Here is a 19718-nt window from a genome sequence, read left to right on the forward strand (position 1 = left end):
CCTAATTTTGTTGGGTCTTAGAACAGAGCTTTATGTTGGTTAGCCTTCACGTTCCATACACACACACACCCACCCCCACCCCCACCCCATACACCCCCTCATTCCATATATATATATATATATATAAATTTTAAACATAAATGGAATTATATTACACATATTTGTAAGCAACTTGTTTTATATACTTAACAGTATACCCTGGAGTTCCTTCCATGTGAGTACATAAAAATTGATTTGATTCTTGTTATCAGGACGTAGTGATTACATAATATCCATGTCCTATAATTTAAACATTTTCCTATGAGTAGACACGGAGGTTGTTTTCAATTTTTTTGTCTACTACAAATGTAATATTTGGTGAAATGTTTATTTTCCTAACAGTTTGTACAATAATTCCTTTGAGGGAAGAGACTATTTTTGTTAAAAAGGATATTGCCGTGTAGCCTAAAGCTAGAGTCAGAATCAACTGGGCATAATAAATGAGCAAGAAGAAGGAGGGTGGAGGCTGGATTCCCTGGGGGTCAGAGTTAGATGAGAGGCGAAGGCTGGGGGAAGCACTTTGAGAGGTACATGGGCAAGTGGAATCTTTTGAGTTAAATGATGTGCACAATGAATGCACACCCAGTCTTCTCCCCTCTGAAATACTTGGAAAATGTTATATTGCTCACTTGTATGTTCAGTGAGAGAGGAATTGCTTTTGGAATCTACAGAGATGCTGAATTTTTATGTTCATGTGGGTGAGAAGTGAGTGGTACACATCTGGATTCCACATATGATGTAAAAATGGACATCCTTGTATATATATTTTTGAGCTCATGGTAAAGTGAGCTAGGAGGGCTTGGTTCTTTTAAGTGGAACTTGTCCAATGACAAGGGCCTTTGTATTGCTGGTACCACTGAAATTGGAGATTGGCTCCAGCTGCTGGAACACCTGCCACTCCTGAGCGATGGGGGCAGATATTTAAGGGGCAGAGGAGCCAGGTTAGGAACTGGATGAGGGCCCTGGGGAAGGGCTTGTTGAATGCTGGCTCCCTTAAAGGACCATTGGAACAACTTGTTGATAAGGCAGAGCTGAGTTCATTGCTTACCCAGGTAATGGGCAATACTACCTTGATGGAGTCATAGTAGACTCTCAGAGTGGAGAGGGCAAAGCCAGGGTGTTTATCAGGTATTGGAGTCTATTTTAAGGTGGGGCTTCAGTGTGGTGGCTTGACTAGGATTGGGTAAGGGTCATGATGACATAGTTTGAGATTGGCGAGCACAGTGAAGTCTGTAAGACTAACAGTCATTTGATGCTATCTATTGAAAAGTCAAACCCTTTTAAATGGGTTTGCAACATTTATCTTCCTGAACAAGAGTTTCTTGGAAGAGTAAAGTCATGCTCATAAACAGAATGGAATTTTAATGTCATGTTAGTGAAGATAATAAGCTATGTGGGTGTAGATGGTTTCAGTTCTCAGACCTACTTTTTGAGATCTTCCCCATCCCCACCTCCTTTTTTTTGAGACAGAGTCTCCCTCTGTTGCCCGGGCTAGAGTGCAATGGTGTCATCATAGCTCACAGCAACCTCAAACTCCTCACCTCAAGCGATCCTCCTGCCTCAGCCTCCCTAGTAGCTGGGACTACAGGCACGAGCTACCACACCTGGCCAGATCTTCCCCCTTTGGATTCTGAGGAAAGCCTCATTTAGAAAGTTTAACGTCTCCCCAAACAAATTCTAACTGCGTTTTAATATTGTCTCCACCCCTCAGTAAAGGAATTACTGTACTCCATATCCTTACTGTGAAGCGGGAGACTCATTTCTACAAGAGCCTGAGGGGGTGTTAATCTGATTGGTCAGAAACTGAGACATCTATTAGACCACATTTTACTAGTGTGGATGTGTCTCAGGTCAGAAACCAGACTTTATGTTTTTGATTTATTTTCTCACACACAGATGGAGGCAGGCCTCTCCTGCTCCTCCGTTCTCAGCATAGGCTGGGAAGGACCTCTTTCTAAGAAAAGTCCAGCTGTATTCACACTCTCAGATCCAGCTCCTCGTCCATGTGGCTAGTAGGCTCAGTAAACTCCAATCTGCTCTGCTGCCCAGCCATTTAGATTCAGAGGTGGGAAAAGGAAATTTCCCCTGGGCTTCCAGGCCCACATCCCATGTCCCAGCGTTACTCACTGTGGAAGCTCTATGTTTGGGAGTATTAGGTTCCTGCTGGATGTACTCCATCTGCCCCTCCAGAACACTCTCTACCCTTTGCCGTCTGCTCTCTGGATGGGGAAGTTGACCTGTATGGTCTGTACCAATCTGCTCCCTTGCCTGATCGAAGCAGCTGAGGTGAAGCACTGGCCAGAGGTTAGAGCGTGGGAAGAGAGTAAGGCTGGGGTGTTTGTTCCCCAAGATCCCTCCTTCATGGTCCTTGGTGGGCTGGCTGCATCCCTTAGCTGAATATCACAGCTCCTGCCATGTGGCTATTTCCAAACAGGTCTGGGTTCTTGTAACAGGTCTCTCCTCTTATCCCTGTGGGCCTTGGGGTAGAAACAGTTGCAACTACCCCTGAGATACTACACTATCTCTTGTGATTTCCCGATGCCTTACCCACACTTTTGTAAATAGTCCTCTTTTTATTAAACTCTACTAAAATTACCCAATTTGAGGGTGCTCTTACCTGTTGAGCCCTGACCGGTATAGGGCTTTGCTGAGTTGTTTATATACCTGTTTTGTTTCCCATTTGATCACAGTCAGGTGATACCTAGCAAGTGTTTGATAAATATTTGTTGAATGAATAAATGTCTAAATAAGTGAGTGGCAGGATTTGAACTCCAACTCCTCCTCTCCAAACTTCCAATATCCAGTTTAGTGTTCACAGGTAAAGTATAGATGCTTGATGTACTCTGAGAGCAATAAACGGGCATACATTCTGTGGCTCAAGTTTCTAGGCTCCATTTCCCTGGGTTTGCCCTAGTGACTCATGCCCAGGTGTCTTCCTTCCCAGAGGAGTAATGCACAATAACATAAAGAGTATTTGAAATTTACAGAAATGATAAAGACATGATGTCCACCAAATGAAGACTAAGGTAATTTCTTCAACTTAGGAACAGATAAAAGGTTTAGACCACAAAACAAGAAATGAACATTGAAAAATTTCATTTGTGTAGTAGGAACCACACTGAATGAACTCAAGTTATAGCTACCAGTTTTGAATTTATAAAGTTTATGTGACCTTTATTATAATTAATATTGTATTAAGCATCATATGTTATTACATATAAGAGATAAACTTGATATAACTACCTTGTAATTATACCTATGGTTGCTATCTATTTTACAACTGCAGGCTGTAGTGGTTCATGACATTCATTATAATTACATTTCCACTGTGCAAGTGTTAGAGGAACTCCTTCCAATTTGCAGATGAGACCCATGACTTGTGTTTCTCTGGGGACACCCTACTTACCGCTCTGGGAAGATACCTTCATGAACAGAGCCCAGATAAATATCAAGCAGAACAGTCCCAAGATCCCTCAGCATGCTTAGCCCTAAGGGAATTCCTAGTTGTTTACAAATCTGTCCATATTATAGTAACTGAGGAAGAGAAATTCCATTATTCTCCTCCCTGGATTTCCTAGCAGGAAAGAGATCCAGAGTGAGCCGCCATAATATATTTCCTCTTGGCGCAGGGCTGCCCCTTTGATGATCTCCAGGGCACATTCCTCCTTTGGAGATGCTTGTAGATTCAGTACCCCAGAAACTGCCTTCATGGCTACATCTGTAGAATGACAAGGGAAGAATAGAGTTACCCAGGACTAACAGAGTCCACGTGATGGAAGGCCTGCAGACACGGACAGCTTAGCTGTCAGGGGCTGTTTGCCAGTGTTTGCTCTGCAAGCCTCACAGGCCCTCTAAGGAATACATGGAGAGACTGGGTATGTTTATAGCCTGTTGGACAGAGAGACCTTAATGTTAATAGGGGCCCTGCCTTTCTAGATGCAGATTCGTGGGGGCAGTTAGAGGTGATTAGTTGGGAGATCTGAATCATACTTTTCTCTTGGGTGTTTTGGTTGGGACAGGGGAGTCATATGGGGGAACAGAATGAGGACAGAAGTCTCATAATGACTCAGTAGCTAATGGGAAGTGTCAGTGGGCAGAAACAGAGCGCTGTAGGACAATGACTTACTGTCTTGTAAGAGGAAGAGATAGACAAGAACCCAGGCTTTTGCTTTCTTTCACATTAACTGCTTTCACTTCTTTGTCCGTCAAAGTGTTTACATCCTTCTTGCATAGCTTCTGTCTTTCTCCATCCCTTTCTTGTTCCCTTCTGTGCCTGTCTTTCTCTCTCTCTCAATTGTTCTGTCACTACTACTCAATTACTCTTTAAAGAAGATTTTCTTATAATACTTGCCACATGTTTTAGATAAACTTATATTTGGACTTAAAGAATAGTTGTACAAATTGTACAAAATGCCCCCTTACATTCCACACCCTGCTCGCCCTAATTGTAACACCACACGTAGCCATTGTGCAATGATCTAGAGCAGATACAATCATAGAATTGGTACAATATTATTAACTAAACTATAGACCTAATGTTTTCACTAATGTCCTTTTGATGTTCCTGGATCTTATCCAGGATTGCACTCAGTAGTGATTTCTTCTTCTTTTTCGTTCTTTCTTTTTCTTTTTCTTCACTTTTTCTGTGACAGCTCTTCAACCTTTCCTTGTCTCTCATGGCTTTGACACTTTCGAAGATTACTGATCAATTGTTTCATAAAACGTTCCTTGATTTGGGTTTGTCCACTGTTCTCTTACGATTAGAGTGAGGTTATGCATTTTTGGCAAGGATACCGCAAAAATGTTGCGTCCTTCTCAGTGCATCATATCAAAGGGTTCATGGTACCAATATGTCTTACTACTGGTGATGTTATTAAGAAAAACAAACTTGTACTTGGTAAGTCTCGTATAGAAAAGTAATGCCTATCGAGTGTCCATGAGGACATAAGGTATTCAGAAAAGGGTTAGGTGATGAATGTGGTGACTCTCAGAAAACTTGGTGGTCAACATGGAAAGGAGGGTGGTCAAAGAGTGGCCACAGGCTCCACTAGTGACAGAAGTGCTTATTAAATGAGAGAGCTAGCGCTTTCTGTTGCCGGTTCTTAGTACATTACGCATATGTCAGGGAGTTCAGCACCCTTCTTTACCCACAATGGTAAGGCAGACAGTCCATCTGCATGTCATTTATTCCAATGTCTTGACCTTACCTGTGTTTATGAGGCCGAGAACACAGAGAGTGATTGACACATTGATCTTGGCCACCGAGTGTTCCTTCCTGATGGAGGAGAAGAACCCATCGAGAGCAAACTTGCTTGCAGAATAGGGAGCAATCAGTGGTTGGGCCATTTTCCCTAAATGATAAATTAAAAAAATGGGTTAACCAGATGATCCGTTTCAGCTTCTGATGGAGCTGATCTTTATCTGTAGCAGGCTTTATAACCCCTATGGAGTCCTTTTACCCCTTGGAGTTTTAGTTTCTCTCTATTCCCTATAGAAATTATCCTGCTATATTGACTTTTAAAAAGAAAAACATTAAGATAGTGAAGGTATAGGGTGGGGGTGGGCTGCAGGACAGCCTTCATTGAAGAGGGATTTGTTAGGTTTTTAGTAAGGGTGGTAAACAAACTGGGCTACAAAAGAGCCATGTAATCCCACAGCTGCTAACTCTTCCACCTCTGACCCAAGAAAGCTGGAGATCCAAAGGCTTGATCAGAGCTGTCAACTCAGTGGTCTGTCATTGATAATGGAAAGAGTATATTTTATTTTCTCCATAAAGGGGATAAAAACCCCTGTGTTTGCTATTTTACTCAAAATAACTATTTTTTAATAAACTTTCATCAGCCTGGTTAATTCTCACTGCAGTTTTTGGGAGCATATGTGGACATATGCCTAATAGGATAACCTATTCTTTATAGCCTTTACAAGAGGAGGGAGTAGAAGTGAACCAAGACTTCATACTCTTTGGTGAGCATTGTTACAACTACCAATTTAAAATCCTTGTCTGCCAATTCTAGCATCAGGGTCATTTTAGGATTGATCTTTATTGCCTTTCCTACTGAGTATGGGTCACATTTACCATTCTTGTATGTGGGGTAATTTTATATTGTATCCTGGATATTGTGAATGATATGTTGTAGAGTCTCTGGATTCTGTGATATTCCCCCAAAGGGTGTTGATTATTTTTAAAGTGGGAAGTTAACTTGGGTGAAACTCTGTATCTCTTGCAGTAAGTACTAACTGAAATCTCTGTTCAATTATTTGAATCTTAACTTGGATGCTTTGTGTCTGCACTGTTCATGTGTAGTTCAGAGAACGACTAGAGATTTGGGCAGAGATTATATATAGAATTGTGTTTCCCACTGTGGCTCTCTCCTTTCCAGGATATTCGCTTTTACTTTCTGGCTGCTATAGTAACCTTAACCTATTTCTTCTGACTCTTCAAGCTAGTAAGATGGCAGGTTTCTACCCCAGATATGGCACTGATTGGGGCTGCACTTAGTCATACAGCTATAAAATTGGGAAACTCGCCTAGTATCCTAGTGTTATTTCTTCTTCCAAGTGTCGATAGCCCTCCAGTTTCTGTCTGCTTTTGGTTACTCTATAGTGCTTTAAATGGTTGTTTTCTATGTCTTTTCCAAAGCTTCCTCCCTGAGGAAGGATACTCTTTTAGGTACCACTCTGATATTACTGGAATTGGAAATTTTATATATTTAAAAACATAATGTAGTTGTGTGCCAAATCAATGAAAAAAGGATGGGTTATTTAATAAAGATGCTGGGAAAGTTGTTTAACTAATTGGAAAAAATTAAGTTAATTCCTTGTTTTATATCATATAGCCAAAAAATTTTAGATGAAAAATTATGACAGTGTTGTCTATCCAATTTTCATTTCTCCTCCTTTAATAATAGAATCTGATTTTGTTCAGGATAGCAAAGAACTCAGATTAAAATACTCATCTCCCCAAGATTTTCTTGCTCTAATTGGCCATGTGATAGTTCTGGCCAATGAGAAATCTAACAGGTGGAGTTTCTAGGAAAGCTATTGACTTCCTGATAAATTAGATGGATTCAGGTGGCATGCAACCTGTACATTTTTCCCTTCTTCTTTGCTCCTTAAATGAACTTCAAATATGATGGCCAGAATTGTAGCAGTCATTTTGTGAGCTTGAGGAAAAGCTAAATGTTAATTATAGTGAAACAGAAATGTGAAATGAGCTTGGATTCTTAAAGACATCATAAGTCCAGCAAACCAGTGCTGAACTTATTACCTGAAAAAAAGGAACTTGCCTTTGTTAAGCTGCTGTAAGTGGGGTTTTTCTTACATGTACAGCCAAATGTAACTTCTGAATGACACAAAAATAATTTGATTAGAAAAAGAAATAATATAGGTGAATATTAGGTCCTTGGTTATGAAAGATCATTCTAGTAGAAAAGTTAAAAAAATATAAAGGCAAAGAATATCTGATATTATAAAATGTAAAATTTCTGTATGTCAAAACAAGTGTAATAACGTTAGTATAAAGGTAGAGGGCAAATGATAAACTAGAAAACCATTTGCAACGTATTAGACAAACAAAAGCTTAATATTCCCAATCCTCAATAAAGAACTCTTACAAATAAACAAATGCAAACTTATTTCTTTACGGGACGACTCTAACTACATCCTCAATCATGAATTTTGGCTTGGGATGACTCCCTAGCCAAGTTCCAGGAATCAGCATGACACAGGATGTCCAACACAGAGTATCTCATACCACCAAGCTAGTGGCTAGTTCGATGACCCAAGCAGCGCTGAAGGGCACATTGTTGGTTGCCTTACTGGCATTTAGTTCTCTTTTCTTACTCTCCAACAGAACCCCAATTGAGTTGATGTTTCTACCTTTTGTAGAGACTGCTAGGATTCTCTCAATATATTTTCTGCCCTTTTTTCGTAGTAGTAAAATCCCTGATTTGTAGCTGGGCTCATAGTTATCTAGAATAAAGTCACAGATAACAGCTCCAGTCAGCAAGATGTTGTCAACTGACAAAGTTCTGTCTAATGGAATGTAAGCAGAAATGTATCTTGTAACTTCTGGGACACATACTTTTTTTTTTGTATTTTTAAAGAATATATCATAGTTGTGCATATTTGTGGGGTACATGTAATATTTTGATACATGCATACAATGTGTAATGAGCAAGTCAGGGTAATTGGGATATCTGTCAGGTCAAACATTTTTTAGTTTGTGTTGGGAATATTACAATTCTAGCTATTTGAAATATACAATAATGTTTGTTAACTGTAATTTCTTTACTATACTATCGAATACTAAAAACTTATTCCTTCTGTCTATTTCTATTTTTGTATCCATTAACCAACATCATCACCCCCAGTCCTCTTCACTTCCAAGCCTGTGATAACTACTATTTTACCCTCTACCTCCATAAGATCAACTGTTTTAGCTCCCACATATGAGTGAGAACATGTGATATTTGTCTTTCTGTGCCTGGCTAATTTAATTAACATAATAACCTCCAGATCCGTCCATCTTGCTGCAAATGACTGGATTTTATTCTTTTTTATGGTTGAATAATATTACATTGTAATATATACCACATTTTCTTTATCAATTCATTCACTGATGAACACTTAGGTTGATTCCGTATCTTGGCTATTGTGAATAGTGCTGCAATAAACATGAGGGTGCAGATATCTCTTGGATATACTGATTTCTTTTCTTTTGGATATATACCCAGCAGTGGAATAGCTGGATCATATAATACTATTTTATTTTTAGTTTTTTGAGGAACCTCTGTACTATTTTCCATAGTGTCTGTACTACTTTACATTCCCACCAACAGTGTATGAGCATTCCTCTTTTTCCACATTCTCACCTACGTTTGTTATTTTTTGTCTTTTTGATAAAGCTATTCCAACTGGGGTAAGATGATATCTCATTGTGGTTTTGATTTGCATCTCCCTGATGATTAGTGATGTTGAGCATTTCTTGATATACCTGTTGGCCATTTGTATGTCTTCTTTTGAGAAATGTCTATTCAGGTCTTTTGTCCATTTTAAAATCTGATTATTTGTGTTTTTGCTATTGAGTTGTTTGAGTTCCTTATATATTCTGGTTATTAATCCTCTTCAAATGGATAATTTGCAAATATTTTCTCTCATTCTGTAGGTTGTCTCTTCACTTTGTTAATTGTTTCCTTTGCTTTGCAGAAGATTTTTAGCTTGTTGTAATCCCATTTGTCTATTTTTGCTTTAGTTGTCTGTACTTTTGAGGCCTTACCCCAAAAATCTTCGCCCAGACCAATGTCCTGTAGCATTTCCCCAAGGTTTTCTTCTAGTAGTTTTATAGTTTGGGTCTTACATTTAAGTATTTAATCCACTTTGAGTTGATTTTTGTATATGGCGAAAGATGGGGATCTAGTTTCGTTCTTCTGCATATGGATATCCAGTTTTCCCAGCACCATTTATTAAAGAGCATGTCCTTTCCCATTGTATGCTTTTGGTGCCTTTGCTAAAAATGAGTTGGCTGTATGTGTATGGATTTACTTCTGGGTTCTCTATTCTGTTCCATTGGTTCATGTGTCTGTTTTTATGCCAGTACCATGCTCTTTTGGTTACTCTAGCTTTGTAGTATAATTTGAAATCAGATGGTGTGATGCCTCCAGATTTACTCTTTTTGCTTAGGATTTCTTGGGCTATTCTGAGTCTTTTGCGGTTACACGCGAATTTTAGGATTGTTTTTTCTATTTCTGTGAAAAATACCATTGGTATTTTGATAGGAATTGCATTGAATCTGTAGATCACTTTGGGTAGTATGGTCATTTTAATAATATTAATTCTTGCAATCCATAAGCATAAGATAATTTTCCATTTTTTGTGTCTTCTTCAATTTCTTTCATCAGTGTTTTATAGTTTTCCTTATAGAGATCTTTAACTCCTTTGATTAAATTTATGCCTAGGTACTTTAAATTTTTGCTAGCTGTTGTATATGATATTGCTTTCTTGATTTTTTTTCAGATTGATTGCTGCTAGTGTATAGAAATGCTACTGATTTTTGTATATTCATTTTTTATCCTGTAAGTTTACTGAATTAATTGATAAGTTCTAGGAATTTTTTGGTGGAGCCTTTAAGTTTTTCTAAATATCAGATCATGTCATTGGCAAACAAGGATAATTTGACTACTTCCTTTCCAACTTGGATGCCCTTTATTTCTTTCTCTTACTTAATTGCTCTGGCTAGAACTTCCAGTACTATGTTGAATAAAAATGTGGTGAAAGTTGGAATTCTTGTCTTATTGCAAATCTTAGTGGAAAGGCTTCCAATTTTTCCCCATTCAGTAAGATATTAGCTGTGGGTTTGTAATATATGGCCTTTATCATGTTGAGGTATGTTCCTTCTATACCCAATTTGTTGAGGATTTTCATCATGAAGAGATGTTGAATTTTATCAAATGTTCTTTCACCATCTGTTGAGATGATTATATGGTTTTTGTCCTTGGTTATGTTGATGTGATGTGTCACATTTATTGATTTGCATATGTTGAACCATCCTTGCTTCCCTGGGACGAATCCCACTTGATCATGGTGAATGCTCTTTTTAATGTGTTGTTGAATTCTGTTTGCTAGTACTTTGTTGAGGATTTTTGCATTTATGTTCATCAGGGATATTGACCTGTAGTTTTCTTTTTCTATTGCGTCTTCATCTGGTTTTGGTATTAGAGTTGAGACATGTCCTTAAAAGAAGCCAGTCTCTCCTTTCCCACTCCTTCTTCCTTATTGGTGCCTGAAGGTGGATATGATTGATGGCTATGGCTCCAGAGCTATCTTGAACCATGAGGTAGAAGTCACAGGTTGAGAATGGCAGAGCATTGAGATAGAAGAAGGGAATCTGGCTGACCATGGAGCTACCATACTAGCCCTATATTGCCTACCTTCAGACTTGATTTACCTTCTAACTTGTTTAATCCACTGTTATTTTAGGTTTTCTGCATCTGAGAGCTGAACTTAATCCTTATTGATAGTCCACTTCTATGCAGCCCATGTGCCAAAGGAAAGCTGACATCATCTCTAACTTTAGGAGTGAGTTTATATAATCTATTTAATCCTATCCTTCTTACTCTCAATTAATACAGAAATGGCCATGTGGCCCATTTTGGACCAATGGGACTTGAGGAGAATTTTGTTGGAGTGTCTCAGAAAGTTCTTTGTTCTTCTGGAAGATTTTCTGAGAGCGGCAATCCTCTTTTTCTTCTGATGGACATTTTTGTGCATGGATATGGAGGCTGGAATTGCTGCAGCTATCTCACTGTCAGCCTGAAGATGAAGCCACACATGGAAGAGAGCAGAGCCAAGAGAATCACGGGGACATTGAGCTTGAGCCAAGTCAACTGTGAAGCCCGCCCCACATCTGGACTTCCAGTCATGTCAATACTTTTCCTTATTGTTTGATACAAAAATAGATCCAAATTATTTATAAGAATAGCATAGTAGTTAAAAATATGAGCTCTAGAGTTAGATGACCTGGATGTGAATCCCAAGTATGCCATTTCTTAGCTGTAATATGTGGATAATAATAAAACCAAGCTGAAATAATCCATGTAATATACTTAGCACAAACTCTGGCACATAGAGAGCATTCAGAAAATGCTATTATTGTTCGCAGTAGTAGTATTCAAATTGGTGAGAAAAGTGTGAGCTATTCGAAAAATCATGTTGGGACAAATAGCTAGTTACTTGGAGAAGAGAAAAATGCCATTCTAATAAATAAATTCAAATTAGATTTGAGAGGATATGTGGAAAATCAAATAATAAAATAAGCTATAAGCGAATTTCTGCTCTCAAAGTAAGATCTACTTTTTAAAGGATGAAATTGAAAGCATACACTATGATGGAAGATATAAATAGGTTTGAATACATCAAATTTGAAAAGCTGCAGTGTGCTAGAAATGCTTGCCATGGTCTTCCTGCCCCTACCCCCTTCAAAGAGACTTTGTCTTTCTGGCCATAGAAGGTTGGCCCAGTGATAGCTAATGTGCACACTGACTTGAACACACATCATAGTCTCTCTTTCATTTTTATTTATCTATTTATTTTTTAAAATGTGGAACATTTCACGAACTTGCGTGTCATCCTCATGCAAGGGCCACACTGATCTTCCCTGTATCATTCCAATTTTAGTACATGGGCTGCCGAAGTGAGCACATAGTCTCTCTTTTAAGAAACTGAAATAAGCGACCCAATGACTCTGATTGCTGCTGTTGGATTTTTGAACCAAAAGGTCATATCAGCGTTGGACTGGGGTAGCCATTTCCAGCCATGGGAAGAGACAAGCGAGCAGAGACAAGTGTCCTGCAGAGATAAGCAGGCATACGGAGCAAACATAACCACAAAAAAATGGAGCTAAATAGGAGCTAACATTTGTTTAGTTCTCATGTGCCAGTCTCAAGTCTAAAGGCTAAATAACTGCTCAAAGTTGGAAGGTTAGGGGCTGGGCGCGGTGGCTCACGCCTGTAATCCTAGCACTCTGGGAGGCCGAAGCGGGCGGATTGTTTGAGCTCAGGACTTCGAAACCAGCCTGAGTAAGAGCGAGACCCCGCCTCTACTAAAAATAGAAAGAAATTAATCAGACAACTAAAAATATATAGAAAAAATTAGCCGGGCATGGTGGCGCATGCCTGTAGTCCCAGCTACTCGGGAGGCTGAGGCAGAAGGATCACTTGAGCCCAGGATTCTGAGGTTGCTGTGAGCTAGGCTGACGTGACGGCACTCACTCTAGCCCGGGCAAAAAGAGTGAGACTCTGTCTAAAAAAAAAAAAAAAAAAAAAAGGTTGCAAGATTAATGAGTGGGAGTACCAGGAATCATACCAGGATTCAAATTTGACTCTAGTGGCCTACACTTTTAAGCACTTGGTGGTATTTCTTCTATAGAAGCTACTGTTCCTTATATGAATATTTTCCAGGATCCATTTGTCAAATCCAGCTCTTCCTATATTGGTGAGGACTTTCTCTGTTTTGACAGTTAAGTCCAAAATAGGCAAAATTTATGAATAGCAGCATTATTTTCACTTCTATACTGACAGATGAGGGTACTCATAAATAGGGCTAGTCACTCCGAGGCCCTTTGTATTCATATCCTAGGGCTGCTGTAACAAAGTACCACAAACGTGGTAGCTTAAGGAAACAGAAGTGTATTCTCTTGCAGTTCTGGAAGCCAGAAGTCCAAAACCAGAGTGTCGGCATAGCCACGTTCCCTCTAGAGGCTCTAGCAGAGAATCCTTCCTTTTCTCTTCCAGCTTCTCTCGTCTGTGGGCAGTTCTCGGTGTTCCTTGCCTTGGAGATGCATCGCTCCAGTCTCTGCCTCCATCTTCACATCACTTTCTCTTCTGTGTCTTTTACTCTTCTTATAAGGACACTTGTCATTGGATTTAGGCACCCTCAGATAATCCAGGATGATTTCATCTCGAGATTTTAACTTCATGACATTTGCAAGGACCTTATGTATGTTCCTATAAGGTCACATTCACAGGTTCCAGGTGGACATATCTTTTGGCGAGGGGCCACCATTCAGCCCACTACACCCTGCTAGATGACAACAAATATATTAACTGTGACATTTAATGTGTTTGTCTGGATGGCAGCAGAGATTCAGAAGTAAGACACCATGAGAAGTCATAGTCTGAATTCCTGCAGCAGTGATTTTTATACCACTCGCGGAGCTCGGCCCATCACATTTCCTATCCTTAATTATGCTCAGGGTACAAAGAGGAATCCTAAATGGTTTTGCAGGAGAGAAGGAGAAGATAAGAGAGAAAGAAAGAGAAAGCAGAAGAAAGCAGAGAGGTAGGGAAGGAGCCAGACATGACAGAAAACTTCCTGAAAAATTCATGACATAGATACACGGTTTCAAAAATGTTTTTAAGTGGTGAAAAAAAAAAATACTGAATTGTTATGCAAGGGTCAAGATTGGACAAAAACTACTGAAAAATTATTAGCCTTTAGTATGAAGATTATATATGAGATACACTGTAACATAACTACCTATGGCTGCAGCTGTTGTTGACATTCATTATAACCGTATTTCATCTCTCAAATTTTGTGACTTGCCATTGATTTATAAACCTTTAAGCCAGTAGTTCTCAAATTCAATGCGCATGAGGACCATGTGTAGAGCCTGTTAACCTGCAAATTTGCACCCCCTCCATCCCCTGATTCTTCTAGTCGGTGTTCTGGAGTGGAGGGCTTTGCTGAAGGCTTCAGTAGCAAAGAGTGGCTTTATCCACAAACCATATTTATGGTGGGTTTTGAGATTGAGTGCGGGAGCAGGAAAGGCATGGCAGCATAAGCTGATTGTACCTCAATAGGAACTGTGGGAAGAAATGGGGAGAGAACGTCTTTGGAAGAGGCTGAAGTTCCACAATGACAGCTGAGTGAGCAGTCACTGAATTATGAGTTATTAAGTCCAAACTGGTATGACTTTGGAGAACATGTGTTCCAAATCTAAACTGGATATTCAGGTGAAGACAGACATTGGACTAATCAGGAAACTCCACCTGGAGGAGGTAAGTTCTGAACTCTGTTTTGATGAGAGTAAGTGCATTAAAGGCCACGGAGGTGGGGCTCGTCCAAAGACTAGGATCAGGAATGAGTGAGTTAGGCAGTGAGAAGCTAATAGGGCAAGAAAAATAATAACAAAGTTCATTATATTTTCTCCTTTACGAAAGTACAGACTTATAAGCACTTATCCAAAACTCTTAAGGCTAGATGCGTTATGGAATTCAGAATTATTTTGGGGTTTTAAATGGTAGTATGGAACACATACTGTATATTGATCATACTGCCAGTAGGGTCTGGGGAGGCATCTTGTAAAAAAACACATTGTTATTTCTGCACTAAAGCATTTGAAAATTCACACTGACATAAAGGCTTTCAGTAGCCTCTCTCAGTTCAGGTTAAATTAATTTTGTAGAATTAATTATGAAAAGAAAACTCTTAGTTTTCAGAGCTTTATTTTTTTTTTCCCATTTCTTCCCCCCCCCACCAACTCCCATATCTTTTTGGATTTTGAAATTGCAGAAAAGGCTTGTGAACCAGTCTAGGCTCACTAAAGGAAAGCTGGAAGATATCAAAAAGCAGGGGGTGGAGGAAAGAAGATAATATTAAAAAATCTCCCAGGTTCTCATTATGCCCTAACAACCTCGCTGCATTTAATTAAAGTATGATTCCTATTCATAGGTACTGTTCCTCAACATTTTCCCACATAACGCTAATTAGTTTGTATGAGGAAATCTCTGCATTTTGCTCTATGTAAAATACATTTAGAAATTTCCTAAAGTCTAAGAGGGAAAAGCCTCTCTAAAAACCCAGATTTTTATTTTTTAAAAAAAGGTTCTGTGAGTTCAAAGTCCTGGTCAACATGAAATAAACAATGTGTAACAGAATTTTTTAATTTGACTTTCCCTGCATCGGTTTCAGCTGAGGTTCAAAGGCTGAGAACAGAGAACACCGCGGTAATTGGCAGATGCCTCCATGTTCTGAAAACAGGTTCCAGACTACCTGTGTGCTTACATGGGAGGTGGTGGCACAAACAAACCAACTCAAAACACCAAAAATGGGCTTGCAACAAACAGATCCTCAATCATCCCAAGGGAGCAAAGGGACTGAAGATGAGGAGGCCAGAGAGAGTAGGGGTCAGGGAGATGAAACTGGCAGTGTCTCACTGATCTTCCAAGAAGAAGGGGTGGGGGCTTCCCCTCACATCAAGCCTTGTGAGAGTAACTTCAAAGGGACCTCCTGGAGAGCTTGTCCCCGGGAGTTTGAGGAGCACCCATTTGAGGAGCACGACTGGAGTCTGACCCAACCTGAGAGGCTGTGGCTGTGGGTGAGGCCACCGCTTTGCTAGTGCCAACTGTTTCATGCACAAAGGAACTCTCCCTTGTAGGTGGACCTGAAATCCAGCCCACACTCTGCTCACCACCCTGTGGACCTTGTCCCAGGGCTCTTCCCTTCTACCCTGGAACCATTCCCAATCCTGCCCAAAAGGACGGCCTGAACTGGTGAGTGTATTTTCCTATAGTCCCACTGCATTCCCATGGCCTGAGGGAAATAACATAAGCAAATACCGCCCCAATCATAGAAAGAACTACTAATATTCCAGAAAGGTCCTCCAAAGTATCCACAAAAACATTCAGTGCAAGAGTCAGATTTGATCATCCACCAAATCCGAGAGTATGAGCTCTGCGTGTCTGCTGGGGCCAGAGGAGACCAACGCAGTATTAGTTGGGTGACAGCTAAGTAAGACCTTTCCTACTTAGGAAAGGACCTTTCCTACTCCTAACTTATCTTCTTTCCTGCATTCTCCCCTTATCTTTAACCCAAGAGAGGCTAGAGGAGCCTGGTGAGTGAGGAGGAGATGTGAAAAGGGAGGAAAGGCCGAACACATCTCCCTTCCCGATCTCAGGTTTCCTATTAACAGCAGTTCCAGTGATGAGGGGGGAAGCATTAATTAAAGTTAAATTACATTTTAACTATTCTGAAGTGAGACTGCTACAGTAAAAATATGGTATTAAAAAAAAAAAAGAAAAAAACAAGAAGTGAGACTGCCCTCGGGACTGGAGGCCGCCAGAGGGTCTTTTATTATCCCGGAGTGATCAGAAAAGCGTTACTGTGCCCCAGCTCACACTCAGGCTCGGGGAAGAGTTGCCCAGAGAAGAGATTTGAATGGGCAGAGAAGGAAAGAATCGAGTCCTTTTTTGACTGCACCCTACGAGATCCACTTGTTCAATTCCCGTTAAAAAAAAAATATGCCAGGGTATGAGCTTAATTAAACACAATTAATAAGTAAATAAAGGTCCTGTTTTAATGTGCATGAAGAGGCATGAAAGTGAGGGGATCAGAAGCCTGAGTGCTTTTGTCCAAGGGTTGAATGTTGGCTTCTGTAAGAGAATGGAGCTATTCTCAGCTAGATTTCTCTTCTGAGAAGTTTTAGAACACAAAGAAACAGAGCTATGATGACCATATTTTCTGAAGCAAAATATGGGATATGGAGTCTGACAAGGAAGAGTGCAGATGTGGTGATAAATGGGACAGAATGTTTGCAATTAGCTCTGTCCCAGAAATGCTGGGACTTAGCCACTGTAGAAACAGCAAGAGCCAGAGAGCTGGCAGAAAAACTATGCACTGGGCCTCGTTAGCTGAGCAGGGGAGGTCAAAGAGGCCTCCGTGCTTTTGTTCATCCCCTCTCCACCCACCACCCCCAACTGCCTTGCTGAGATTTTGAAATGATTTCCATTTCAAAGGCGGATTTTAGACTGCTTTAATTGAGAGCTCAGAAGAAAGCCTACAGGACTGAAAAGCTTCATTCCTGCCTGGCTTCACACTTTCAGAGCCACCCCAGGCAAACCAGCTCTAGCCTCTACGGAGTGAGCCCCAATATGAGAGTTACCATATCTAAATGGCTTTGAGGCTGGAAACTCATCCTAGATCCTGCCTCCTTTTTTCCCAGCTCTTCCTAATATCTTTCCTCACCTGAGACGCTCATTGTCTAAACTCTTGAGTTGTTTGGGTTGAGTTGGGTTTTCAAGATAAATCCACCTGTCTTCTCCAGGCTCTGAGGCCCTCGTCCTAAGCACTGAGACAACCCACAAGCCAGTGATAACTGAAGCAATGGGAATGGATGGGATTGCCAACGGAGAATGTGTTGAATGAAAAGAGAAGAGGGTTTAGGTTGGAAGAATCCCAAGGAAACCAACAATACGGTTGCGGAGATGAAGAGGAACCTAAAGACCGAGAAGAGTCAATTAGGGTGGCTAGAGGAAACATAGGGGACTGTTTCGGCTCACGACAAGGGAGGAGTGTATGGTGTTGAAACAATATAAAATGCTGCAGGAGATATATAAGATAAAACCTGCTACTAAATTTCACAAGGTGACTTTGGCATGAACATTTCTGTGTAGGTATGGGGCCTGTTGACAGAATGTGAAATGTGGTTTCTCCTATTGTCTCAGAGTATCAGCATATCTCCTAAGGCAAGAATAAAATAATAGATCTGAAGAACCCCCACAGTTGAAGGGTATGCTCAAACCAGTTCTGCCAGTGTTACCTAATTACCAATGTCCAGCCTAAATAGCTGTGCTTGGAAAAGGGAGTAGTCAGTGTCCTATATGTTTGTCCACCAAGGTGCAGGGGAGGCAGTTGTATCCCCCTCACCTTAAGCCACATGAGAGAGGCCTCAAGAGAAGTTTACAAGTGTGGCCTGGAATTTTGGACTGGTATTTGACTCACACCTGAAAGTCTAAAGGCAAGATGTAGGGCTGGGACTGCCCTCACCTGAGAACAAAGCTGAGTGCATTGTTAAGTTCAACTATGTCCTCCAAAAGCCAGCCTCCCACAGGCCAAATGTGGATCCTCTGGAAGGGGGCTAGCCTGGGACCACCTGCCCAGGCATGGTAGAGTGAACTGAGCCAAGAGGGCTGAGCTGATCAAAGCCGGGGAGCTGAGGATGAAGCCGAACTGAAAGTAGTGAGCTAGAGAAGGCTTTGCCCACACCAAGGGACCCGCAAAGGCCTAGGATAGAGTGGTGGTGTCCCCCGCAGGGGAGCTCTAAAGAACTCATGAAAAAGCCTCACAAAATCCACTCTCCTACTTCCTCCAAAATCACTAGGATGTGGATTTTTTTTCTTTTGAAATGATCTCAAATTTATAGAAAAGTTGCAAGAATAGTACACACAACCTATTTTTCTTTTCCTGAGCCACTTGAGAGTAATACTATAATTGAGGTCATTGCTGATCCTATGTCCCATCACCCTCAAATACTTTCGTGTTCATCTCTTATACATAGTGACACTCTTACATAATCACAACACAACCATCAAAATGAGGGAAGTAATGTATTAGTTTCCTAGGGCTGCCATAACACATTATTACAAGCTAGGTGGCTTAAGACACTGAAATTTATTCTCTCACAGTTCTGGAGTCAGGAAATCTGAAATCAATGTGGTGGCAGGGGATATATCTTTTTCAGGGCCACCATTCAATTCACTATAGTAACATTGATGTATCCTTGTTATCTAATCCACAGACCCCATTCATATCTTGATACTTACCCCAATAATATCTTTTATAGCAAAAGAATCCAATCGAGGATCACGTGTTGCATTTAGTTGTCATGACTCTTAAGTATCCTTTGATATGAAACAATTTCTCAGTTTTCCCTCGATTTTTAATGACATTGACACTGTTGAAGAGTACAGCCAGTTATTTTGTACAAGCTGATATGCTTGAGTTGGCTCACACTAGATTGTGAGAGCTGATTGTTAAATGTTCACGAATTTCGCAAGCAAGTTGACATCATGGTCATCATGGGAATAGTCACACCATGGAAATGCTACCAATTAGGATTTCTGATTTTTCCCTTCTGGAGAGCTGGTTGTTAAATATTTACCAGTGTGCTATTGATGAATGTCCCTTAGTTTGGGTTTGTCTGATGTTTCTTCGATTCAGTCAGGCTATGCATTTTTGCCAGGTTCACAGAAGTAATTTCTGTTTTTCACATTGTATCCCATCAGGTGATCCACGATTTCAATTTGTCTCATTACTGGTGATGTTAATTAACCTTGATAGTTTGATTCAGGTGGTGTCTATCAGGCTTCTCCACTCACAAAAGCTCACAAAATCCACTCTCCTAC

The 19718-nt window shown here is 40.3% G+C and overlaps 1 protein-coding gene across 1 annotated transcript in view; it reads right to left on the minus strand.

The window, feature by feature from the left end:
- Positions 1 to 3112: 3112 nt before the first annotated feature.
- Positions 3113 to 19718, minus strand: part of HSD11B1 (hydroxysteroid (11-beta) dehydrogenase 1) — a 28010-nt gene continuing 11404 nt past the window's right edge. Inside the window, exons 5-6 of the mRNA XM_012638339.1 lie at positions 5247 to 5390; positions 3113 to 3757 (exon numbers count right to left, since the gene is read on the minus strand). Coding sequence (XP_012493793.1) covers positions 3540 to 3757; positions 5247 to 5390 — 362 coding nt within the window. The 3' untranslated portion in view covers positions 3113 to 3539. The remainder of the gene's footprint in view (positions 3758 to 5246; positions 5391 to 19718) is intronic.

Source organism: Propithecus coquereli, unplaced genomic scaffold, assembly GCF_000956105.1.
Source record: "Propithecus coquereli isolate 6110/MARCELLA unplaced genomic scaffold, Pcoq_1.0 Scaffold129, whole genome shotgun sequence".
NCBI lineage: Eukaryota > Metazoa > Chordata > Mammalia > Primates > Indriidae > Propithecus > Propithecus coquereli.